This window comes from Salvelinus fontinalis, chromosome 21 (assembly GCF_029448725.1).
Source record: "Salvelinus fontinalis isolate EN_2023a chromosome 21, ASM2944872v1, whole genome shotgun sequence".
In the NCBI taxonomy this organism is placed as follows: Eukaryota; Metazoa; Chordata; class Actinopteri; order Salmoniformes; family Salmonidae; genus Salvelinus; species Salvelinus fontinalis.
Window position 1 is genome coordinate 38472494 of NC_074685.1, and position 27041 is coordinate 38499534.

The window sequence follows — 27041 nt, forward strand, 5'->3', positions numbered from 1 at the left end:
TCAACGTGGAAAGTACATTGGATTTGCAAAAAGTCATCAATGTAAACTTGTTTTAAGGGGGAAATTTCAGCCACAATTGTCATCACGGTAAACAATTTTCAACATAGACAAACCTTGTATAAAATATATTCAATTTGCACCTTTGAAACAACATCAGATCGTCAACGTTCGATCCACTATCGGAAAAGACGAAAGGCAAGGCAGCACCTACTGGAGAATTGATCTATCTACAACTATCCATTTGGTCTCTCCTTTGTCAAGACAATCCATCCACCTGGCAGGTGTGGCATATCAAGAAGCTGATTAACAGCATGATTGTTACACAGGTGCACCTTGTGCTGTGGACAATAAAAGGCCACTCTAAAATGTGCCGATTTGTCACACACAACAATGCCATACATTTGGAGAATTTGGCAGTAAGGATGAATGCCGGTTTCAATTGTACCGGGCAGATGACAGACCGCGTGTATGGCGTCATGTGGGTGAGTGGCTTGGTGAGGTTATGGTATGGGTAGGCATAAACTACGGGCAATGAACACATCTCCAAATAAACTAAAAATACAAGTTAAAGAATAGGATTAAGCCAGTGGGTCAGATTAAACTATCCAAGCCTTAGATACATGTCCTTTAAATGTTGATTGTTGGTTGAGTTGTCAACCTAACACAATTCTATATGACTTTTGTAAATAGCCTATCTTACAAACTGATGTCAAAGTTTTTATTCAACCTTACAATGAGTAACCCATCCATGGTCACGTTTTGAGGTTGCTGTGACTGTAAACGTCTTATGTAATCATAGAAAGTGTGTGTGTTCAAGATAGCGCGCAACGGTTCCTGGTCTGTGGAGATCTCCACGACATAACTATCTGTGCAGAACCTCGAACAGCATTGCCCACTTGCGCTATGTACTTTTAATGTAATCTCAACTACAATACTGATCTTTTGGTTGTGCTATTGAGTTGAAGCACAGTGATAACATATTAAGTTGTTGTATAAATACAACATATCTTACATTGTGTTCCCATTTTCAACTTTATTGGGCTTACTTGGGGTGGGTGAATAAAGGTTGCAATTCCATTAATCGACGTCTCAACCAAAACTGACTCGGATTTCCATGTTGAAATGATGTGGTGTGCCCCAGTGGTTAGTTTCCTCTGACTCTAAAGCCTACTGTCTTGGCCAACTTTTTATTCACACTTCCTGCTTTAGAAATAGCCTGCAAAATAGCAAGCAACCGCAAGGCACCCTCATTAAATAATAATGTTATCGTAATAGCTAAATATAGCTTCTTCTTTTTTTAAAGGGCTTTCTGTAAATCATCAAGTATTATCCTGTGATAATTTTCGCAGCCTAAAAACAAAACTGACTATACTGCCATAGAAGAATGTGGTTATGGTGTGAAACGAATGCCTTATTGAACCCTGCACCTACCTCGGTCCATACCCGAGCATCCGAACAGTACCAGTGCTGCGCTCTAGTGGAGGCCTGTGTTTATTATGGGCAGAATAGAACTACCGTTATGCGCAGGTCTGGTACAGTGAGAGGCTCCCACAGTATGACTGTATACGGTGATCTCCCCTACCCTACGATTTGAAGCTGTGAGGGTTTTACGTGCGTCTCATAGACCCGCATCAGGCCTATGTCACTACCGGGTGGAAACGGCCGTGCACCCACTCGTTTGCAGGGCCGCATTTCCTTGACAGAATTTCTGCGGCAAGCTCCACCTCTATCGGAGTCAATTATAAACGATGGGCGCGGTGATTGGTCGTAGGTCATGTCACTCATCGTTTACACATAACAGGGTATACGAAGGGGGCGGGCTCAACTAAGAAAATTATAGTCATTTGAATTACAGTAGCGAGAGAGCTCATGGCTACAATGAAGCTGAAAAAAATGATACTGGCGATATGAATTAGCTCATGATTTAGATGGGGGCAAAGTCGAACCAAGGAGGCAGGCGAATTTGATATAATTCTACAGGAGGAAGGGCAGTTCGCTGAAACCCTGGTGTGTGTGTTGTGTGTGCCAACGCACAAGTAAAAGCCAGAGAGCGGTGGAAGGCTTTGCTAAGCCGATCAAGGCGGAATTGTAGACTACAAAACGGGTTCCACGTCCGGTGTAATACGCACATTATTGTGATTGTGGGGGACGTGAAACAAGGTATGTCAAAGAACACTCACAACACTTGTCATTTCTATTTCCCGCAATGGTCTGGTTTCCGGCTCCATGATTATTTAGTAGCCTAGTGAGGTCCGAATAGCTTAGGCTTCACCAACTGTCCTTTAACAACCTTGCCAGTGTATTGAAGCCTGTGTTTGAATGGACCAGGTTCGAACCTGTTGGAGGATTCTATTCCGTTATGTAGAATACCCTAATATTATATCTTGTCGGTGCCAAGAGGGCGTGTGGCCGAAAATCGGGCAGCGTTGACACACTAAATTGAGAGGCTACAGAATAGCCACCACCACTCCATTCTAGTGTGTATTTCGTTGCGCACTACAGCGACGCATGCAACCTTGCTGATGTTGCTATCGTGTTATCATAAATCAATCGACACTATGGACGTTCGATCGAATGTACACGATTGAAACCTTTTAGAGATGTAACGGTTCTGATTATACGTGGTCGGGTCGCGCACATGGTATAGTTGCTGGTGTTGGTCGAGTCTTTTTTTATTTCCCATCAGCAGTGAGGCTGCCTCTCTCTCCCTACTACCGCAGTACTGCTGCTGTGATGCTATTGTACGCGCGTTAAATTTCCGGGATGTAGGCTATAGCTATAGACCATCTATAGATGCGCAGGTTGCCAAACATTCTCATTTTCCAAGCCCCTGCGTATGTTGTGATGTTGGATGACGATTTATAGCCTAAATAGTCATATTATTTAATCGCAGCAATGTTTAATCCTCTTCTGTGGGCCATAGCCTAGGCTACATTATAAATGTATGTAGCCCTATTGCCATGCTGGCCAGATGGTGTAATATCCGCTGATGATGAGCACTTTGACGCATGCGATAATTTGTTATCATGATCATGCTCCCGCCTCATAACAACATATTAGAAATAAGAATCACGTGTTCTTGTTGACACCGATGCATATAAAGCGTCAGATAAAGGTTCCTATCTCATTAACAAAAGGCACTGGCCATATCAGGTAGCATTGAGAGGGACCAACGTCAACAAATTATTGTTACCCCCGGTGTCCTCTGCCCTCTGGCTCTGTACTGGTTCTGATCTGTATGTACCAACAGTAAATAATACATTTTTATGTCATCTGTGAGCCCAAACATGTGCTGTAATTGGACAGATAAAATTGTAACAAACAACATTTCTCTCGTGTAGCCTACTGCATAGCCTACTGCATACTGATATGACAGCCAATTTTATAATTCTTTGATACCAACATATGTCATAGGCAGAGACACCTTTGGCTTTGTTTTTACATCAATATGGCGCTGGCCTGGTACCCGGCCTGGAGAGCCCTTGTGGTCAGGACATTCCCAAACTGGACCTTGCAAAAACAAATCAAAAATCACATTTTATTTGTCACATGCGCCGAATACAACAGGTGAAGTGCTTACTTACGAGCCCATTCCCAACAGTGCAGAGTTAAAAAGTAAGACAAATATTTAAATACAAAGGGAAATAGTAACACAATCAAAACAATAACAAGGCTGTATACAAGGAGTACCAGTACTGAGTCAATGTGCAGGGGTACGAGGTAATTGAGGTAATATTGAGGTACATGTAAGTACGGATAAAAGTGACTAGGCAACCAGGATATAGAGTTAACAGAGTAGCAGCAGCGTGTGTGAAAGTGTGTCTATGTGTGAGTGTGTGTGGTGTCAATATGCATGTGTGTGTGTGTGTGTGTGTGTGTGTGTGTGTGTGTGTGTGAGAGAGTATGTAGTGTGTGTGTGTTGGAGTGTAGTATGCGTGAGTGTGTGCGTAGAGTCTAGTGAGTGTGCAAAGAGCGAGTGCAAGAGAGTCCGTGCAAAACAATTTAAGATAATAAAAGAATAGAGGGGGTCAATGTAAATAGTCCGGTTAGCCATTTGTTCAGCAGTCTTATGGCTTGGGGGTAGAAGCTGTTCAGGTGCTTTTTAGTCACAGACTTGGTGTTCTGGTATCGCTTGCCGTGCGAGAGCAGAGAGAACAGTCTATGATTTGGGTGGCTGGAGTCTCAGACAATTTTTAGGGCCTTCCTCTGACACTGCCTGGTACAGAGGTCCTGAATGGCAGGGAGTTCTGCCCCAGTGAAGTACTGGGCTGTACGCACTAATCTCTGTAGCACCTTGCGGTCGGATGCTAAGCAGTTGCCATAATAAGCGGGGATGCAGACAGTCAAGTTGCTCTCAATGGTGCAGCTGTAGAACCTTTTGAGGATCTGAGGGCCCGTGTCAAATCTTTTCAGCCTCCTGAGGGTGAAGAGGCGTTGTCGTGCCCTCTTTTTTTCTTTTTTTTCTTTAAATGTAACCTTTATTTAACTAGGCAAGTCAGTTAAGAACAAATTCTTATTTACAATGACGCTGGGCCAATTCACGACTGTGTTGGTGTGTTTCGACCATGATAGGTCCTTAGTGGTGTGGACACAGAGGAACTTGAAGCTCTCGACCCGCTCTAATACATATCGCAAAGGACACCTTGCTTTTTGAAAGGCTGTGAGGAAAAACATGTTATGAAGCATTCTTAGAGATGTTACAAAGCATGAACTAGACCTTTACTTGCATTTGCTTGTAATTTAGCATAGAGCCTATCCATAAAGGCATGTAGTGTAGTTCTAAATCTGGAAGTTCTAAATAGATAGGAAGACATTTATAAAGGGGAAAAGGGATGTGGAATACAGAGAACATCTATAGAGATTTAGAACAGAGAACGTTTGAGGCCCCTCTATTCTGATCGAGAAAAGCCAACCAGACCCAGCTGTGAATGCTGCCCAGGAAAAGCTTGGAGGCAGCGAATGTCAACGGCCGTGTTTTTAGTCGCCTTCCTTATCTAGATCGTCCTACCTGACGACACTCACCTAATGCCAAAGGCAAGAGTGTAGGCAGGGTCTAGGCTTATGCTCGGTTATATTTGACACATCACTAATTCAGTAGACGCTCCTGTCCACAGAGACTTACAAAAAAAGGGCTTTCAGCTAAGGAAGGCGAGACTACCACAACCACACACCACAAGTTCATTGAAAGTGCAACCTCTGTGCTAGAATAAAATGAAGTATAAGTAAATGAAAGTAAAGGTCTAGTTTATGCTTTGTAACATTTATATTAATGATTTATAACGTATTGTTTGTCCCTCGCAGCCTTTCATAAAAATCAAGGTGTCCTTTGCAACATGATAGGCAAATGCCCTCTCGTCACATCGCCGACTGACTGTACAGTCACTTGTGTTCAGAACATGGGACCATTGATTTAAGCCCTTAGAAAATATTCTTGAAAATTGATAGAATGGGTTGACATTGTGACTTGTGTTTCCTACTCTCCAGGATGATGCGCCTGGCCTGCTGCACTGTCCTGCTCTTTGTGTTCCGTCTCCTGGTGGGCCTGCCCTGGTTCCAAGTCCTCCCCTCCATCCTCATCTTCTACCTGGGCTCTGGAGGTTGGAAGTTCATATACATTTTTGCCAAGACCATCGGCAGAGACGTACAGTGAGTGGGAGTATAGTGTGGGCTGTGGTGTGTGAGTGTACCTGTCTGCAAGTAAATGGGTTTGTTTTTCAAGTCACTCAGAAGCATGTTTTATGGAAACATTTGAGTCAGTCCTGCTCGGGTTTAAGACCTTTCAAACAACAGATCATTTGACCATGGCTAAATAGTTGTGTAATTGTCTCCAACAAAAAAAGCAGCATATTCCTGTAAGACAAGCTAACGTGTGCGACAGGGGGGGGGAGTGTCGAGGACTCCTGAGGTTTCTCTGTGTTGTGACTTCACAGCTAGCTCGACAAGACCATTGGCAGACACCTGGAGTGAGTAGGGGGTTAGGGGTGTGTGTTACGTTCCCCAGCAAGAAAAACCAAAATTGACGCTCAAAACGTAAGGCGAACTAACAAAGAGTCACTGACAACAAGCAAAACTAAACAGTTGGGGTTTATAAGAGGGGTTCTGAGAGACACTCATCTGGGTGTCCACGGAAAGCTGACTAGCAACAGCAACTGGGACCTAAAAGAAACACACCACGAGCGGCCCACTAAATTTGCCCAAGATCAAGCAAACAAAATTAAAACCAAACATAAAGACAGGAAGCAAAGCAAAAAGTGGAGCGAAACGAAAACAGGAAGTCATTGCTCCTTATTATAAACAAGTTTACAGCTTTGCAGAACAGCTTTTTTTTTTTAACAACAAATATGACTAGGACTCGGAGTGCAAAATGTCTCCTACAAGAAAATGATCATGTTCCTGTAAGACGAGCTAAAGTGTGTGACAGAGCGAAGAGTTGAGGAGTTAATCAGGTCAGGTATGGAGGAATATTTCAGAGAGAACAGAGACGTAGCGCAGACAAACGAGAGAGACAGGTGCTAAGGTTTCTCTGCGTTTTAAGCTGTTCCTTTTATTTATACAGGTTTTTCCTCATTGAGATAACATCTCTTTTCCAAGAGAGACCTGGTCCAATAGCAGCAGGGGGAACAACGTTTCAGACAAAACCATGGTGACAGGTACAGCCACTACCCCTCGCCCCCAAGTAACCTTTCAATGTTTGCAGATCTGAACGGTTTGGAATGGTGTAGTGGTGTTGACCTTACAGATCTGCAAACATTGAAGCGGAAGGGGAATCAGTTGTTACCCGTATTTGTCACACTGCTGAGCCAAACCGGGCCGAGCTGAGTTGTACTTCTCTAGCATGGTTGTGCGTCCACCATGGTTCAGACAGGAAACGTCACGTATTAGTTGAGCCATTCATTCGAAGATGACAATCCATGCAGTACTGTACGTTAGTCTTGGCGTTAGGCTTTGCTCCTTCGGGGTAGCTCACTGCCAGATCATGCGTCATGTAAGATATAATAATTCAGGCAGAAAACAAGCTATGCTATACCAATCCCCCTGACCGAAACAAAAGCAGAGCCCCAACAGGTGGAGGCTGGGGTGGATGGTGGGAAAGCAGAAAACAGACGTGCATAGCGAGTAACGCATGTTACAGCATTAGCACGTCACAGAGAACACCAGCGCATGGCTTGTGCACGGCAGCCATCAGAGAATGTGTGTGTAAACCTGGTTGACTAATAGACCACCATTTAGTTTTTATTAGGATCCCCATTAGCTGGTGCCAAGGCGCTGCTCTTCCTGGGGTCCAAACAGGAATGAAACAAGAAACAACACAACAATAATCTACATCATAAATACAACAAAACATCACACAATACATTGTGCACTATACAAATGTACAATGCTCCATCATTACCATTACAATATTGCAATGAGTGTGTGTTAAGAGTGTGTGGGTGTGGGTGTGTATTCACAGCTATATTAAGGTAGGGTGATGAATGAAATTGGTGCAATATCAGCTGGTGCAACACTCGTATTTCCTGTATGAACCTTTTGTGCTTAATTTCATACAGGAAACCATTTATTGGAAGATGACAATACGTGCAGCCACATTAGCAGTGGGCGCTCGGCTCTGCTCCTTCAGGGCAGCTCACTGCGAGGGCATGCATGTAAGATCATCATGTAAGATATAATAACAGGCAGATATCTTGGTATGTTATACCTATCCCCAAAACAGACGATGAACCGTGTGTACGGCAGACGCATGCCATTAAGAGCTTTAAGATCACCTACGTGATCTATGTAATATGATCGGTACTGCATATGTGTGACAGTGAGGATACTGAGATAGCTTCTCAGAAAACCACGAGTCGGCTTGTTGGCCATATACCACACCCCCTCGGGCCCTATTGCTTCATTGCAGTACCATTAATGCTGGTTGAGAGAATGCAAAGAGCGTGCAAAGCTGTCATCAAGGCAAAGGGTGGCTACTTTGAAGAATCTAGAATGTATTTTGATCTGTTTAACACTTTTTTGGTTACTACGTGATTCCGTATGTGTTATATCCTGGTTATGATTTCTTCACTATTATTCTACAATGTAGGAAATAGTAAAAATCAAGAAATACCCTGGAATGAGTAGGTGTGTCCAAACGTTTGACTGGTACTGTATATAGTAGTATTGCAATTCAGTAAAAGAGAAGCGATGTAGCTATTAGACCCCGGGGCTTAGAGTAATGACACGATTAGCAATTACTGCAGTAACTCATCTAGGCTTCCACAATCTCTGTTCGTAAGCAGCAGAGGCCAATGATCTTGAGGGTAAGCTGGGACCCATTGAGAAGCAGTAGCAGCGTCCATGCTGGAGTGGGCTGTCTGTAGCGCAGAGCTCGCCTGCAACGCTGGCGAAGGAACCGGTGCCATGATGAGTTGCAGTATCTTGTCATTTTTGCTAGCATCATTGTTCGACAGAGGTTCGCCAGGTGGAGCCCGTGGTCAGCATGCGGTTAGCATAACATGAAAGAGAGGACAAAGGCAGTGTTAGTTCTAGTGATGACAACTGATGTTCCATTGCTCGTCTTAAGTTCTTGGAGTGTATGCGAGTACAATTAACATGGGAGTGGTCATAAACGGTCAGAACTTGAGAGATCATACAAGATTTAAAGGAATGGAACATTTAGTGCACTTCGGAATGAAGAACCCCATAGAAGCCATCACACAGACCGCCCCTGGAAAAGCGTCAGTGTGAACCCAACGCCATCGCTTTAACGTCAAAGTCAAACTTGTGCTAATGAGAGAGGAGAGATGCTCTTTGATATGCACGTCGGTCGCTTCTTCGTAGGCCGTGAAGAGTAGGTGGTCAGATTAAATCCCGAGCAGACTACAGGGTCCCGACACCTAGAATCAACTGAAACCCTGCTATCGGACCATTGATAAAGAAGGCGGCATTCGCCTGAATGAGATTTCTAAAAGGAAAGCATACATGTATGACGTCAGGCAGGCGGGCTCAGAGTCAGGGCAGGCAAAGGTCAAGGCCAGGAGGACGAGAAAAAGGGGAAAAACAGGAGCTGAGAGAAAACCGCTGGTTGAAATGGCAAACAAGACGAACTGGAACAGACAGCCAGAAAACACAGGTATAAATGCACAGGGGATAATGGGGAAGATGGAGCGACACCTGGAGGGGGGCGGGGACAAGCACAAGGACAGGTGAAACAGATCAGGGTGTGACAACATGGTTATATGAACGGATAACACCGTACAGAGAGAAGAGCTGAGATTAGACTGCTGCAGATCAGCACAGCTCAGCCATGGCATACCAACATATACTGTGCATCTGGAGAGTATTCAGAACCCTTGACTTCTTCCACATTTATCTTACGTTACAGGCAATACCACATAATGACAAAGCAAAAAAAAAAGGCTAATTTATTAAAAAATAAAAAAACGTCAATATTACATTTATTACAAGTATTCTGACCCTTTACTCAGTACTTTGTTGATATGTGTGGAAATGATCCCACGCGTGGTTTACGCACAGATTTGTGCCTACGCGCGATTGATAAATGAGGCCCCTTGTCTTTGCCTAAATCTCTAAGTGTGAATTGTTAGCTTCTATCTGCAATATTCCAGTCAAGGAAAAGTAACATACCTTGGGATTACCATAGTTTAGGATCAACAGGAAAGATGCTCAATTAAACTTCAAGCCTATTATTGCAACAACAAAAAAACGAGAAGAAGTTGAACCAATGGTTGCAGAGGTTGAATATTGCTTTTTAAATCTGAGGGGCTCCAGGCTTAGTTACGCAGCTCAGTCCCTCCGTCTTGATAACAAAATGGGTAAATCTGTTGACCAGATGCTTTTCAACGTCATATGGAAAAATCGTACACATTATACTAGGAAATCTGTCGTTATGAACGCACAAATATGGTGGTGTACATTTTGTGGATTTCCCTACTTTGAATACCACTTTTAAGGTAAATTGGACATTCCTTAAATAATACAACTTCAACTTGGAATTTCATTCCTCATTACTTATCCCGTTTTGGTGACTTCAATTTTATTTTGCTTCGTAACTACAACATTGATGAGATTCCTACAAAATGATCTGCTTTTCGTAGACAAGTGTTCTTAGCGTGGTCGTTAATATATAACCATACTTTCCCCCCGCATAGGTATTTCATTCGGAACAATAAGGATATTTTGTATAGAAAATACTTGCTCCCTCAGAACAAGAGCAGATTTCTAACGTGCTTTATTTCAAAGGAATGTTGTATCTATTCTTGATGTCACAATGTACTGGAATACATTTGTCAACACTATCTGTTGGACAGAAGGTTTGGTTATTACCACACAAATACCTGCTTGTTAACAAGGTCAAAGAGGTCTTTTTCAGAATGATATATAAGTATTACCCTGCGAATCAATACCTGAAGGAACAAACAAAAGACATATTAACGTTAACTGTACTTGTTGCGATGAGCATCCAGAAACAGTTTTGCATTTATTTTGTCATGGTCTACATGTAAAGAGATTAAGGCAAGATGTTTGTAGATTTACAATTGATGATATTCTTGATGACTTTTGTTTGTTATGGGAGAATGTACTGCTCGGGATTTCCTTAACTATAATAAGGATACAGGAAAAAAATGTACCTCTTAAATTTGCTAATGCCAAAATGTCATATTCATGAATGTAAATTCACTAATAAAAAATACTCTTCCTTGTTTTCTATAAGGAGTTCGAGCTGTACATTAAAAGGGATAGTTCACCCAAATTACAAAATTACAAATTGTTTTCCTTAGCATGTAAGCAGTCTATCGACAAGGTATGACAGCAATCCATGCTTTTGTTTAGTTTGAATTTTTACTTTTTATTTAACTAGGCAAGTCAGTTAAGAACACATTTTTATTTTACAATGACGGATTACCTCGGCCAAACCCTCCCCTAACCCGGACGGCGCTGGGCCAATTGTGCGGCGCCCAATGGGACTCCCGATCACGGCCGGTTGTGATACAGCCCGGGATCGAACCAGGGTCTGTAGTAGCGCTGAGATGCAGTGCCATAGATGGCTGCGCCACTCGGGAGCAGTTAATTGAAAACAATCACAGTAACATACTCAATTGTTACCCATAAATTATTTGATATTGATATAAAAATGGCTGCATTGGACTTTTAAGAATACAGCATAGAATTCTAGAAATTTCTCAATTTGAACTTTGATACCAGATGCAAAACAGAGATAGGTGTTTTTGCTTTATCACTATGTACATCACGTCCACTGCTAAATAGTCAGGAAAAAACATGCAGAACAACATCAGGGTCGTGTTCATTAAGGCACTTAAGTTTAGGTAGTTATAAACTGTTTCTTTCTGTTTGGTGCCTAGTGAACACGGCCCAGTTTACTACAATGTCTCAACATTCAGATGAACATTGTTGTCCTCTTTAGACTCTTAGCACCTTTGAGCTGTCGTTGTCGTCGTCGTATTCTCACCCTATCCTTCACCTCCTTCTCCCCCACAGTGCAGCGGGCGTCCTCATCAAGGTGAAATGGAACGTCAAGCGCCACCTGCGGGAAAGAAATACCCTCCCGAAGATCTTCGCGGAGACTGTGCGTCGCCACGGGGACAAGACAGCGCTCATCTTTGAAGGCACCGGCGAGAAGTGGTCCTTCCGGCAGCTGGACGAGTACTCCAACCGCGTGGCCAACCTGCTGCTCCAGAGGGGCTTCGTGGAAGGGGATGTGGTGGCTCTCTTCATGGAGAGCCGGTCCCAGTACGTGGGCCTCTGGCTGGGCATGGCCAAGATTGGTGTGGAGGCGGCCCTGATCAACTTCAACCTGAGGCTGGAGGCCTTGGTGCACTGTGTCACCATTTCCAACGCCAAGGCTGTGGTGTTCGGCAGCGAGCTGACCGAGGGTGAGGAGAGAGGGGGGGGGGGATGAAGTGGGGGGGTGGAGGGAGTGGATGGATGGAGGACTGATTGGTTGAGTGACAGGTTGCTGGAAGCAGGGCCGCCAGAAAACGTGTGGCAAGGCGGCATTTGTCACTCCACTTTTTATTTAATTTAATATAATATATCGACGCAAAGCGTATAAAAGAGGGGCAAAGTACTGCTTTTTTAAACCGATTTGACTCCTGATTCTTCGACACTCGCACAATTTCTCTGTCCTTCACATCGGAGTGTTGCTACAGGCTCTTTGCATGCCATGACCAATCAGATTCACGGAAATTGCAGGTAGCGCGGGCCGGGCACAACGCACAAAGCTCAAGGGGCGCTCTCCACTTTCCGCCAGTATTTTTTAGCAAGCCTGATAACACATCACTCACGACCACAGGAGGCAGGCGAGGGGAGGACGGCTCATAATAATGGCTGGAATGGAATGGTATCAAACACTTGGAAATCATTCCATTTATGTCGTTGCAGACATTTCTATGAGCCCGTTCTCCCCAATTAAGGTGCCACTAGCCGCCTGTGCTCCCGACAGACACGAGCAAAAACTCTGAGTTCATATTTTATTAGACCTACAGTTGCATAGGGCAGGACTACACGATGCAAACCTGCATAAAGCAAGCTCAGCCCTGTAAGTTTTATTGTCCAATCATGTTGCTTCCCCTGTGTCTGTGTATAGGAACCCCCGCAAGTCCTTAAAATATAATTCATATGAAGGTTGCTGCAGTTTGACAGGGTTTTCATCCTCCCCGAGGCGACAAGTTTTTCCAGGAGTTTTTTAAACCGTGTGACCTGATTAGAAAAACTGTGGTCCCATCATAGCCCATATTAAACCTTTTGTACAACAGATTAATCACATTATACTGTATAAGGTCGCGAGTTTTAACTGGTTAGGTTACCAGATCAGGAAAAACTACGGGGCCCAGCAATTTGTTTTGCATCCTGTTTCCATTGATCATCCTTGAGATGCTTCTACAACTTGATTGGAGTCCACCTGAGGTAAATTCAATTGATTAGACATCATTTGGAAAGGCACACACCTGTCTATATAAGGCCCCACAGTTGACAGTGCATGTCAGAGCAAAAACCAAGCCATGAGGTTGGAGGAATTGTCTGTAGAGCTCCGAGACAGGATTGTGTCAAGGCACAGATCTGGGGAAGGGTACCAAAAAAAATCTGCAGCATTGAAGGTCCCCAAAAATAGAGTCCTCCATCATTCTTAAATGGAAGAAGTTTGGAACCACTCTTCCTAGAGCTCTTCCTAGAGCTCCCGGCCAAACTGAGCAATCGGGAGAGAAGGGCCTTGATCAGGGAGGTGACCAAGAACCTACTGTGGAGATGGGAGAACCTTCCAGAAGGACAACCATCTCTGCAGCACTCCACCAATCAGGCCTTTATGGTAGAGTGGACAGACGGAAGTCACTCCTTAGTAAAAGGCACATGACAGCCCGCTTGGAGTTTGCCAAAAGACACCTAAAGACTAAACACTAAGATTGAATTCTTTGGCCTGAATACCAACCGTCACATCTGGAGGAAACCTGTCACCATCCCTACTGTGAAGCATGGTGGTGGCAGCTTCATGCTGTGGGGGTGTTTTTCAGCGGCAGAGACTGAGAGACTAGTCAGGATCGAGGGAAAGATGAATGGAGCAAAGTACAGAGAGATCTTTGATGAAAACCTGCTCCAGAGCACTCAGGACCTTAGACTGGGGCCCTAAGCAAACAGCCAAGACAATGCAGGAGTGGCTTCGGGACAAATCTCGGAATGTCCTTGAGTGGTCCAGCCAGAGCCCAGACTTAAACCCGATCGAACATCTCTGAAGAGACCTGAAAATAGCTGTGCAGTGACACTCCCCATCCAACCTGACAGCTTGAGAGGATCTGCAGAGAAGAATGTGAGAATCTCCCCAAATACAGGTGTGCCAAGCTTGTAGCGTCATACCCAAGACGACTTGAGGATGTAATCACTGCCAACGGTGCTTCAAAAATGTTCTGAGTAAAGGGTCTGAACACTTATGTAAATGTGATATTTTAGTTTTAAATATTTAACTCTTAAGGATCGTACCTTTTTTTGTGGAAATGTGAAATTAATGTCGGAGAATATATTACATTAGATAAGATAATACAAACCAAAAAACATGCTTTATTTTTTTCCGTGTTTGAAATGCAAGATAAAGGATAGGTCTAGATGTAATTTAGATTTTGGCCACCAGATGGCAGCAGTGTGTGCGCAAAGTTTCAGACTGATCCAGTGAAGAATTACATTACTGCACAATATTGTGTATCAAGTCTGACAGGAGTTTGCCCAAATGTGCCAAATTGGCCAATTGATAAATTTTCAAGTACATAACTATAGAGAACATACAAAAATGCTATGGTAATAAAAAATAAAGTTTACACACTCCCAGGAATGTCATACATGATGGATCATTAGCTTATACACTAAATTTCACACATCTAGATGGCCGGGCGGGGTGGGTGTGGAGCCAGAGACAGCAGTGGGGTCAAACTGTAGACCCTAGCTCCTACATTTGAACATAAAAATTGATTTGATCAAACAGAATTATGCTACATTTTATCTCTGGGACCCTCAGGATGACAAATCAGAGCAAGATTTCTGAATGTATTTACCTTCAGAGGTGAATGTATCAAACCAGTTGCCGTGATAAATGTTTTTTGTTGTTGTGCACTCTCCTCAAACAATAGCATGGTATTTTTTCACTGTAATACCTACTGTACATTGGACACTGCAGTTAGATTAACAATAATTTAAGCTTTCTGCCCACATAAGACATGTCTATGTCCCGGAACGTCGGCTGTTGTTTACAACGTCATTCTAGTCACATTAGCGTACGTTAGCAACATTCTTCCCCGGTTTAGGGACACCCATCCCGTAGAGGTTAATAAATTAGCAAAACAATTCTAAAAACCAGTTTTTGCTTTGTCATTATGCGGTATTGTGTGTACATTGAGGACGAAAAACAACAATTTAATACATTTTAGAATAACGCTGTAATGTAACAACATTTTGAAAAAGTCAAGGGGTCTGAATACTTTCCGAATGCACTGTTGATTACACCTAGTCCCTAGACTAAAAAGCATGTTCAATAAATATTCTCCATTGAAAGTGCGTTTTAGTCTTAAGTGTAGGCTTGGTCTGGGAAACTGGCACAGAATGTTCTTGAATTATGCAGTGATAGTTTCCACCTTCACTATTTAGGACCCTAATCTGTATTTTATATGTAAATGAAATGTTATAATATAGAAGGTTCCGGACAGTTTTTTTGTTGTTGTTGCAATTTCACTTGTTTTGAGAAACTTACCCCACCAGCAATTGACTACCTTAGCCTCATTCTGGAGTACCAGGGCATCCAATCGGGATGGGCATCCAAGGGCTCTCAGTATCGTGATGCAGGTCTTTAGATGTTGTATGCATGAAATTGTGTCGTACATAACTTTATCCACAACGTTATAATCCATTTTGTTGAACTCAAGCGCTCATTTCTGGCACAAGCATATTGTACTTCCTCGTTCCTCTGGCTACTGCGCTACACACACACACACACACACACACACACACACAAACACATACTGTACACACTTTTATAGTCATTAGATGCTGCTGTTACTCTGTTCTTTATTTTACTCTTATTATTATCTATCCTGATACCTAGTCACTTTAGTTTATTGTCCTTCTGAAAGGTGAATTAATCTCCCAGTGTCTGGTGGAAAGCAGACACTATTTTTTATCCTGTGAAAACTCCTCAGTCCTTAACCATTACAAGCATACCCATAACATGATGCAGCCACCACTTATTATTATCTATCTATCCTGATGCCTAGTCACTTTCATGTACATATCTACCTCAAATATCTCGTATCCCTGCACATTGATCTGGTACTGATACTCCCTGTATATAACTCCATTCTTGTGTATTTTATTTTATTCCTCTTCTGTTAAAATTGTATTATTATTATTTTTTTTACTCTGCATCGGTCTGCATTCTCTTGGGAAGGGCTTGTAAGCAAGCATTTCACGGTAAAGTCTATACCCTTTTGTATTCGGCGCGTGTGACAAATGCAATTTGATTTCATTTGGTTCAGAAGCAGTCTAGCCAGTCCACAACAACGTGTCCACTAGCTTGCTAACACATTTTTTCTTTCAAACTACTACACTTCCAACATGTCTGACTACGAATACGAGGAGGAAGTGTTCTAATTTGCAGGCCAGCCTTATTTACTTGAACTGGAATACACAGACGAGGAGCCTCAACAGATGGAGGATGACAAAAATAAATGTTTAATCTATAGTAAGAAGAGGAAGGACACATGACTATTGACTATGTAGAGATTGTGGGGTCCTGTTCAGACTAATGATAAAGCATACAGTATATATCAAGTCTATCTTTATCCTTTGGTTTATATCTTTAAGTAATTGGAAACCCTGCATCCCTCTGCGTTTAAACATGCCAAATGCAGTCAGCACATTTTCCTGCTGAGAGAATGCAGACTGAGTAGGGTTTTTTATTTGTGTTTCTGTGAAATTAACTTTCAACTCACTCTCTCCTGTCATTTCTCTCTCTGTCTTTCTCTCTCCCACTCCCTCCCTCCGTCCCTCCGTCCCTCCCCATCCCTCCCTCCTCTCTCTCCGTCCTCCAGCCATGTGTGAGGTACACAGTTCCATGGGGAAGACAGTGCAGATGCTGTGTTCAGGGGACTGGGACCCCAAACGTGTTCCTGTGGGGACAGAGTGCCTGGAGCCTCTTCTAGACGCGGCCCCCACCCACCTGCCCAGCCGTCCAGACCGCTGCTTCACAGGTCAGTCAATCTGTCACTCAAAAAATCCATCCAATCACACTCAGACACTGTATAAGGAGCCAGACCTGGGCTCAAATAGTTTATTCTTACAAATGTTTTGATCATTTGATTGAACCTGTCTGAAGTGCAGTGTTTTCACTTTTGGGACTATTCCATTGCTTCCATTGCGCTAGCCAGGCAAGATCAGTCAAGCCCATAGTTGTACTGGTTTGTCCACTGTTTTCTATTGTATTTCTGTTATTTTGACTGTTTTTTCCCTTATTTGTTTTTGTATGTGTTTATTGATTTCTTGTCTCTGTCTTACAGATCGTCTGTTCTACATCTACACATCTGGGACCACTGGGATGCCCAAAGCTGCCATCGTGGTTCACAGCAGGTAGGCACTAAGTAGATCCTCTTCTCTCTCTCTCTCTCTCTCTCTCTCTATTCTCTCTCTCTTCTCTCTATTCTCTCTCTCTCTCTCTCTCTCTATTTTCTCTTTTCTCTCTATTCTCTCTCTCTCTATTCTCTCTCTCTCCCTCTCCATTCTCTCTTTTCTCTCTATTCTCTCTCTCTATTTTCTCTCTCTCTATTTTCTCTCTCTCTATTCTCTCTCTCTCTCTCTCTATTCTCTCTCACTCACTCCCTCTTTGTTTCTTGTCTTTCTCTACACTATCTCTCAGGAGGTCCTTTTCAAAGAGGAGTGTTTGTAGAAAGAGGAGTTCGGGTTCTCTCACTCCTATCTATCTATCTATCTATCTATCTATCGTGACTTCAGAAAGTATTCATACCCCTTGACTTATTGCACATTTTGTTGTGTTACAGCCTGAATAAAAAAAAAATATAGATTTTTTTTCTCGCCCGTCTACACACAATACGCCATAATGACAAAATGATAACATGTGTTTATAGATTTTAGCACATTTATTGAAAATGAAATACAGTAATATGTCATTTACATAAGTATTCACACCCCTGAGTCAATACTTTGTAGAAGCATCTTTGGCAGTGATTACAGCTGAGTCTTTCTGGGTAAGTCTTTAAGAGATTTCCACACCTAGATTGTGTAATATTTGCCTATTATTATTTTCAGAATTCTTCAAGCTCTGTCAAATTGGTTGTTTATCATTGCTAGACAGTCATTTTCAGGTCTTGCTTTAGATTTTCAAGTAGATTTAAGTCAAAACTGTAACTCGGAGGCCTCCCGGGTGGCGCAGTGGTCTAAGGCACTGCATCGCAGTGCTAGCTGTGCCACCAGAGACTCTGGGTTCGAGCCCAGGCTCTGTCGCAGCCGGCCGCGACCGGGAGGTCCATGGGGCGACGCACAATTGGCCTACCGTCGTCCGGGTTAGGGAGGGTTTGGCCGGTAGGGATATCCTTGTCTCATCGCGCACTAGCGACTCTTGTGGCGGGCCGGGCGCAGTGCACACTGACCAGGTCACTAGCGACTCTTGTGACGGGCCGGGCGCAGTGCACACTGACCAGGTCACTAGGTGTACAATGTTTCCTCCGACACATTGGTGCGGCTGGTTTCCGGGTTGGATGCGCGCTGTGTTAAGAAGCAGTGCGGCTTGGTTGGGTTGTGTTTCGGAGGACGCATGGCTCTCGACCTACGGGAGTTGTAGCGATGAGACAAGACAGTAACTACTAACAATTGGATACCACGAAATTGGGGAGAAAAAGGGGGGTAAAAAAATGTTTTAAACTAACTTGGCCACTCAGGAACATTCACTGTCTTCTTGGTAAGCAACTCCAGTGTAGATTTTTCCTTGTGTTTTAGGTTATTGTCCTGCTGAAAGGTGAATTGACAGTTTTTCACAATAAAACAGAAAAGGAATGGAGCTAAGCACGGGCAAAATCCTAGAGGAAAAACTGGTTCAGTCTGGTGGAAAGCAGACTGAACCAGTTTTTCCTTTAGGATTTTGCCTGTGCTTTTTTATCCTGAAAAACTCCCCAGTCCTTAATGATTACAAGCATACCCATAACATGATGCAGCCACCACTTTGCTTGAAAATGTGGAAAGTGGTACTCAACCAATTGTATTCAGGACAAAAAGTGAACTGCTTTGCCCATGCAGTATTACTTTAGTGCTTTATTTAGGATTTTTTTAACATTTTGTACAGGTTTCCTCCTCTCACTTTGTCAATTAGGTTGTTATTGTGGAGTAACTACAATGTTGTTGATCCATCCTCAGTTTCCTCTCATCACAGTCATTGAACTTTGTAACAGTTTTAAAGTCACCACTGGCCTCATGATGAAATCCCTGAGTGGTTTCCTTCCTCTCTGGCAACTGAGTTAGGAAGGACGCCTGTTTCTTTGTCGTGACTGTGTGTATTGATACTCCATCCAAAGTGTAATGAATAACTTCACCATGCTCAAAGGGATATTCAATGTATGCTTTTTAAATGTGTACCCATCTGCCAATAGGAGCTCTTCTTTGCGAGTCATTGGAAAACCTCCCTGGTCTTTGTGGTTGAATCTGTGTTTGAAATTCACTGCTCGACTGAGGGAACTTACAATTATCTGTGTGGGGTACAGAGATGAGGACGTCATTCTAAAATCGTGTTAAACACAATTATTGCACACAGAGTCCATGCAACTTATCATGTGAATTGTTAAGCACATTTTAACTTCTGAACTTATTTAGTTTTGCGATAACAAAGGGGTTGAATACTTATTGACCCAAGACATTTGAGCTTTTCATTTTTAATTCATTTGTAAAACTTTCGGAAAACACAAATCCACTTTAAGGCCAGTGACAACAAATCTCAATTTAATCCATTTTCAATTCAGACTGTAACAAAAACAAAATGTGGAAAAAGTCAAAAAGGCACTGGATCTCTCTCCTTCACTCCACCACTCCTGCCCCCTCTCTTCTAACTTTCTCTCTCTCTCTCTCTCCCACCTGTGCTTGACAGGTACTACCGCATGGCAGCGTTGGTATACTATGGCTTCGGGATGACGTCTGATGACGTGATGTACGATTGCCTTCCACTCTACCACTCTGCAGGTAACAGTGCTGCGTGTGTGTGTGTGGTGTGGTGTGTGTGTCTGCACGTGGTGTGTGTGTCTGCACATGCCTGTGTGTGTCTGCACATGCCTGTGTGTGTCTGTGTACGTGCCTGCGTAGGTGCGAGTGTGTGCTTGAGAGGGTGAAGCTAAATTTGTGTGTGTGGGTGTGTGCGTGCACGTGTGTGTGTGCGTGTCAGTCATCGCCGTGGAAAGTAGGGGTGCTGAGGTTGCTGCAGCACCGCCTTAAAAATCAGAATAAAAACAAATATTCCAAACTTTTTTTTTAATGAATAGCGCAGGCAAAATAAAAACCAATTCAGCATCGCCCACCCCGCAAACTACTTTCTGTGGCTATAGGTGTCAGTGTGTGTGTGTGTGTTACCTCTGAAACACTGAACATATACATATGTTGCCCAGGTAACATAGTCGGAGTGGGGCAGTGCCTGATCCATGGCATGACAGTGGTCATCAAGAAGAAGTTCTCTGCCTCCCGGTTCTGGGATGACTGTGCCAAGTACAACTGCACGGTGAGCCACACACACACTCCGCATGGTGAGCTATCTAACTCAGTAGCCGAATGAGTACAGAGTAGCTCAGAGACTGGAGGATAAATCTGTACAGAAAAGGAAAGTGGGGATCAGTCGAGACTGAGAGGAGATACCGTACATGTTTGGAGTTAGTTTGGGTTAGAAGGTAGTGGTGTTAACTTATTGTTCCACTGGGCTGATGTTTATCTACAGAAAAGCTCAACGATAGCTCAGGGAGGTTTGGTTTTAGGATTAGGGGTCTGGGAGAAATCTGTTCAGGATGTCTAAGTAGTGAAATCAGAAGTAATGTTTTGGGTAAGGGCTCTGCAAAAGGTTGTAGACAGCACTATAAAAGCGGGTTGTTGTCTATTTTTCTACAGAAGTACCCAAAGATACACTACCGTTCGGGGTCACACAGAAATGTCCTTGCTTTGGAAAGAGAAGCAACTTTTTTGTCCTTTAAAATAACATCAAATTGATCAGAAATACAGTGTAGACATTGTTAATGTTGTAAATGACTTTAGTAGCCGGAAACTGCATGATTTTTTATGGAATATCTACATAGGCGTACAGAGGCCCATTATCAGCAACCATCACTCCTGTGTTCCAATGGCACGTTGTGTTAGCTAATCCAGGTTTATAATTTGAAAAGGCTACTTGATCATTAGAAAACCCTTTTGCAATTATGTTAGCACAGCTGAAAACTGGTGTTCTGATTAAAGAAGCAATGTAACTGGCCTTCTTTATACTAGTTGAGTATCTGGAGCGTCAGCATTTGTGGGTTCGATTACAGGCTCAAAATTGCCAGAAACAAAGAACTTTCTTCTGAAACTCATCAGCCTATTCTTGTTCTGAGAAATGAAGGCTATTCCATGCTAGAGATTGCCAAGAAACTGAAGATCTCATACATCGCTGTGTACTACTCCCTTCACAGAACAGCGCAAACTAGCTCTAACCAGAATAGAGAGAGGAGTGGGAGGCCCCGGTGCACAACTGAGCAAGAGGACAAGTACATTAGTGTCTAGTTTGAGATACAGATGCCTCACAAGTCCTCAACTGGCAGCTTCATTAAATAGAACCCGCAAACATCAGTCACAACGTCAACAGTGAAGAGGCGACTCCGGGATGCTGGCCTTCTAGGAGAGTGTCAAAGAAAAAGCACTATCTCAGACTGGCCAATAAAAATACAAGATTAAGATGGGCAAAAGAACACAGACACTGGAGAGAGATATGGCTTTTTCTTTGCAACTCTGCCTGGAAGGCCAGCATACCGGAGTCACCTCTTCACTGCTGATGTTGAGACTGGTGTTTTGCGGGTACTATTTAATGAAGCTGCCAGTTGAGGGTTTGTGAGGCATCTGTTTCTCAAACTAAACACTAATGTACTTGTCCTCTTGCTCAGTTGTGCACCGGGGCCTCCCACTCCTTTCTCTATTCTGGTTAGAGCCAGTTTCCGCTGTTAGCTAACACAACGTGCCATTGGAACACAGGAGGGATGGTTGCTGATAATGGGCCTCTGTACGCCTACGTAGATATTCCATAAAAATTCTGCCGTTTCCAGCTACAATAGTCACTTCCAACATGAACAGTGTCTACACTGTATTTCTGATCAATTTGATGTTATTTTAAATGGACAAAAAACAACAAGGACGTTTCTTAAGTGGCCCCAAACTTTTGAACAGTAGCGTAGCTCAAGAAGATTTGTGGAATAATAAAGTGGTGTTAAGTGTGGTGTGTGGCCAGGTGTTGTAGTTCCTCACTCATACCCCCTCGTCTCGCTGTGCTGGTGATTGATGGATAGATTGACTGACTGATTGACTCTGTTCCCCAGATTGTCCAGTACATCGGGGAGATCTGCCGGTACCTGTTGAACCAGCCAGTAAAGGACATAGAGCGGCAACACCGGGTCCGCATGGCGCTGGGTAACGGCCTGCGCCAGTCCATCTGGGAGGAGTTCACCTCTCGCTTCAACGTGCCACAGATAGCAGAGTTCTACGGAGCCACAGAGTGCAACTGCAGCCTGGGCAACTTCGGCAACATGGTGAGGCGCGAGACGGACATTTTGGTTCGAGCAAAACCTATATCTGAAATGATACGGAGTAGCTAGACCTTTTGGCTCTCACAGGGCATGTTCTTGTTTTTTACTATAGTATCTAGTCCATGGGGATCAACATCCACTTTGTAACGCTGCCTGGTCTTAAAAATGGCGTTGCGGGGCTCAAAGAACTACAGTCGTCTTGTAGTTTATTATATGGTATTTAATCGTCAGGAGTTAAAGTAGTGTATTAGTTATCACTCTTTATTGATTTGGGACTGCATGCTGTGTATCTCCATTCTCCCGCTAATTTGCCTCGTCTGACCTTTGTAGCTATTAGCTGTGAGGTTAACAGAGTTTCAGTGCACTGTTTGTCTTTAACAGTAGTTGAATTGGGTTGACCAGTAGTTGTTTGTGGTAATGTTGTAGTAATGTTATCTATCCACCAGACGGGAGCGTGCGGGTTCAACAGCCAGATCCTCCCCTTCATCTACCCCATCAGACTGGTGAAGGTGGACGAAGAGACTATGGAGCTCATTAGAGGGCCCGATGGAGTCTGCATCCCATGCAAGCCTGGTATGTCACCGCCCGATACCCATTCTATACCTATTTATACCTGTTTTACAGTGCTTGAATATTTAGTTTTGCCCACCTAAAGTCACGTTTTAGTTCACCGATGTACATTAGGAGAAGCGAAACCCAAAGCAAACTGGTGGAATGGACAACCGCACACTGTGTTTACTTGGTTAAGTAAACATTTGTTAACAAAAGCAGCAAGGTTGCACAAAAGGTCGATGTGACAAAAATGTTGTATTTGTTATGTTTGCAGTAGTTTGAGTTGGCCGAGCCTGTTGCTTTATGTAATAGACTCTCTCTGTCTCTGTCTCTGTCTCTGTCTGTCTAGGTGAGCCCGGCCAGTTGGTGGGCAGGATAATTCAGAATGATCCCCTGAGAAGGTTTGATGGCTACGTGAACGAAGGAGCCACCACCAAGAAGATCGCTAACAACGTCTTCAAGAAGGGAGACAGTGCCTATCTGTCAGGTAAAAGGCTACTAAACTTAATCATAGATCCCCCTGTCTCTATCAATCAATCAGTTTCTTGCTCTCTATCTCCTTTTCTCCCTCTTTCTCACTTTCCCCTATTTTTATCTACGTCTCTCTCTCTCTCTCGCTCTCTCTTGCTCTCTCTCGCTCTCTCTCACACACACACACATTCTGGTGTTGAGGCATCATGGACCAGTATGGTTACTTGTACTTTAAAAACGCATGCATGCACACACACACACACACACACACACACACACACACACACACATTCTTATGCTTATTACCCCTGTCTCCCTCCAGGCGATGTCCTCATCATGGACCAGTATGGTTACATGTACTTTAAGGACCGTACTGGGGACACGTTCCGCTGGAAGGGAGAGAACGTGTCGACCACAGAAGTGGAGGGGACCTTGAGTCGTCTATTGGACATGAAGGACGTGGTGGTCTACGGAGTCGGGGTCCCAGGTACAGTAGCACAGATCTTATATATATATATATATATACACTGAACAAAAATATAAACCTAACATGCAACAATTTCTAAGGAAATCAGTCAATTGAAATAAATTCATTAAGCCCTAATCTATGGATTTCACATGACTGGGCAGTGGCACAGCCATGGGTGGGCCTGGGAGGGCATAGGACCACACACTTGGGAGTCAGACCCAGCCAATCAGAATGAGTTTTTCCCCACAAAAGGGCTTTATTACAGACACAAATACTCCTCAGCACCCACCCACCCCTCTCTGACGATCCCGCAGATGAAGAAGCCGGATGTTGAGGTTCTGGCCTAGTGTGGTTACACGTGCTCTACGGTTGTTAGGCTGGTTGGACCTACTGCCAAATTCTGTAAAACGACGTTGGGAGTCAGCTTATGGTAGAGAAATTAACATGACATTATCTGGAAACAGCTCTGGTGGACATTCCTGCAGTCAGCATGCCAATTGCACGATCCCTTAAAACTTGAGACGTCTGTGGCACTGTGTTGTGTGACAAAACGGAACATTTTAGTGGCCTTTTATTATACACAGGTGCACCTGTATAATGATCATGCTGTTTAACCAGCTTCTTGATATGCCACACCTGTCAGGTCGATGGATTATCTTGGCAAAGGATAAAATGCTCACTAACAGGGATGTAAACACATTTGTGCACAAAATTGGAGCGAAATAAGCTTTTTGTGCGTATGGAACATTCCTAGGATCTTTTATTTCAGCTCATGAAACATGGGACCAACACTTTACATGTTGCATTTATATTTTTGTTCAGTATTGTTAGGTTCTAAATGAACCTATTAAAACTCACGGATGCTTATTAATAAAGCTCAAACCAAGTTTATTCACACATTGGGTCGATACAGCTTCATAAGACAAAATACATAATCACACAAGTGCTGGTATTTAACCCTTTCTCCTAGGCTGAGTCTCCTACACATCTGAACAGCCAATGCATCTCTGTTGCTAGACAGAACCTTAGTGATATCTGTTCTTCCTCACTTCATTTGACCTGACCTCTGACCCAAAGTGCTCACTCCTCCCCAACTCACAGCTGTCATGTTGACTCGTACCAGACTGTGTCTCTCCTCCCATAGCATCCCTGATAGCTAACAATGACACATCCGGACAGAATGTAAACATTATACATTCCCCTCTCTCCCTCCGTGACATGAATAAGTATATTTCATATTCTCAGAACCAAACGGTATATATACTGTGGCAGGCGGCAGGGAGAGAGGGGAATGTATAGCCTTATATGGACTTCCTGCCCCAACGAGGCAAGCCCGTGGATCATTAAGCCGTGGAGTGCTTGGGGATAAAAGAGGAAGCGGGCTACACAAACAGGAAGAGGCGTGCGATCTATATTACCTTTGTGACCTGGACTGTCTGATTACCCCCCCCACTGTGAACCGAACCAGTTTGGCTGAGGACCCGGGATTTAGGATTACCCCTGGAGAACGGAACTGACAACTAGAATGGATTGTGGACTTTGAACTGGTCGCTGAATTCCCCCCCCCCCCCCTTTCCCACAGTATGCAAATCTCCCTAATAAATTCCCCATTTTGTATTCGGGTTGTGCGTCCTGTGCGTGTTTGGCTATTGAACTGGGTGACGTGATAACCCCACCCCCTTGAGCCTGCTCCTATATATATGACCTAAGGATGCTAGACCATCCTAGGTCAACACAGCTCTTTTTTTCAGCACTGGGGACATAAATCCATGTTATCAAAACCCGTCAAACAACTGCATAAAACCCATGCCCTCCCCCCATCTCTTGAGCATTATCGTTTCCCCACAGAAAGGTCCGTAGCTACCCTGGCACTTTTCTGCTTTCTGTGGACAACCCAACCACACAGCCAGTCGATGTTTCTTCTGTATGTGACCCAACAAAATGTGTCAAATGAAGCACTTTGCTGTTCTGCGAGTGGTGTCGGACTGAGTCGTCGCGTGAAACTCTCCCCGCTTCTGGGGATGGGCGGAGAGGAGGAACTACAGTGCTGTGACTGCCAATGGCGTGCCAAGGGCGTGTCAAGGGCGTGTGCTTTGCTTTGCGCTTTCAAGGATGTTGTTAGTCACGTCTGTCTGCTTGAGTGAGTTTTGCCGACCGACCACGTAGCCTACTGGCAGTAATGTGGTGAGCACTGAGCAGCAGCAGACAGGGTTTGGAATGTTTGACCCATGATGTCATCACTAAAGCATGTTTTCCTCCAAGGCAATTCCAGCCGTCTCTTGGTTGTTACAACAGATGTGAATGACTTGATCGTTCACTAATTGTATGTACAGGTCGCCCTTTCAAAAGTGTTGTATAACCTCAGTGGTCTTTCCTGGTTAAATCAAGGTTAATTAAATGGCCGTACCATAAAAAAATAAAAGCTTTTGGGTTTTATGTTGTCTCAGGAGCCGAGGGGAAGGCTGGGATGGCTGCCGTAGCAGATCCAGAGAGGTCTACAGACCTGGAAAAGTTTGGGAAGGATCTGGAGAAAGCCCTGCCACCATACGCACGGCCCGTCTTCCTACGCTTCCTCAACGAGGTCAACAAGACAGGTGGGTTCAGTCTGGAGCTGTGTCCCAAGGATCTCTCCTTCCTCCCAAAGTGTGCATTTGTTCACTTCCCTTTACTGCTTTGAAATTAATTTACTGGTATAAGAAATGTGGTGGAAACTCCCACTAGCCCATGCCTCCAGCAATCCAATGCTTTTAGATTTGTGGGAAGTAGTGAACGAGTGCACACTTCAGGAGATGAGCCGTCCTCCCCTCTGCAGCATCCACTGGTCTCTAATTCACCTCTCTACCACCTCTCCTCTTCTCCCTCACTCTCCTCCTCCAGGCACCTATAAGTTCCAGAAGACAGAGATGCGGCGGGAGGGCTTTGACCCAAGCATGACGTCAAACAAACTGTACTTCCTTGACCCCAGCAGGGGGCGCTATGTGGAGCTGCACCAGGAGCTCTACAGCAGCATCATCTCAGGGAAGCAGAAACTGTAAATGTGAGATCTGATCTGGTCACTCTTTGCCCCCCCCCCCCCCCCAGCCAATATCCCTAAACCACCCCTATCCACACCCCCCCCCCCCCCCCCCCCCCACACACACACACAGAAACACCCCTATACCTGAAGTCACTCTCCCTCCCCCCAGAAAAACTCTAACTCCCACAACCCCCCTCTCTGCTCTCTCTAAGCCCACGCCCCTCGTTACCTCAGC

General features: G+C 44.0%; 1 protein-coding gene across 1 annotated transcript; it reads left to right on the top strand.

Moving 5' to 3' along the window:
• The first annotated feature begins 1806 nt into the window (after positions 1-1806).
• On the top strand, positions 1807-26858 carry slc27a4 (solute carrier family 27 member 4). Its single transcript, XM_055875123.1, has 13 exons — positions 1807-2160; positions 5485-5646; positions 11497-11891; positions 16584-16742; positions 17049-17118; positions 19640-19731; positions 20151-20260; positions 22092-22301; positions 22745-22871; positions 23200-23337; positions 23644-23808; positions 26238-26384; positions 26668-26858. The coding sequence occupies exons 2-13, from the start codon at positions 5486-5488 to the stop codon at positions 26823-26825; spliced, it is 1932 nt and encodes a 643-aa protein (XP_055731098.1). The 5' UTR covers positions 1807-2160; position 5485; the 3' UTR covers positions 26826-26858.
• The last annotated feature ends 183 nt before the right edge of the window (positions 26859-27041 follow it).

What these genes read in the sequence shown, in the direction of transcription:
- slc27a4 (XM_055875123.1), top strand. Translation starts at nt 5,486, where the DNA reads ATGATGCGCCTGGCCTGCTGCACTGTCCTGCTCTTTGTGTTCCGTCTC. An exon ending in CTGCATCCCATGCAAGCCTG is followed by an intron (nt 22,872 to 23,199) that starts GTATGTCACCGC and finishes CTGTCTGTCTAG; the next exon opens with GTGAGCCCGGCCAGTTGGTG. An exon ending in AGACAGTGCCTATCTGTCAG is followed by an intron (nt 23,338 to 23,643) that starts GTAAAAGGCTAC and finishes GTCTCCCTCCAG; the next exon opens with GCGATGTCCTCATCATGGAC.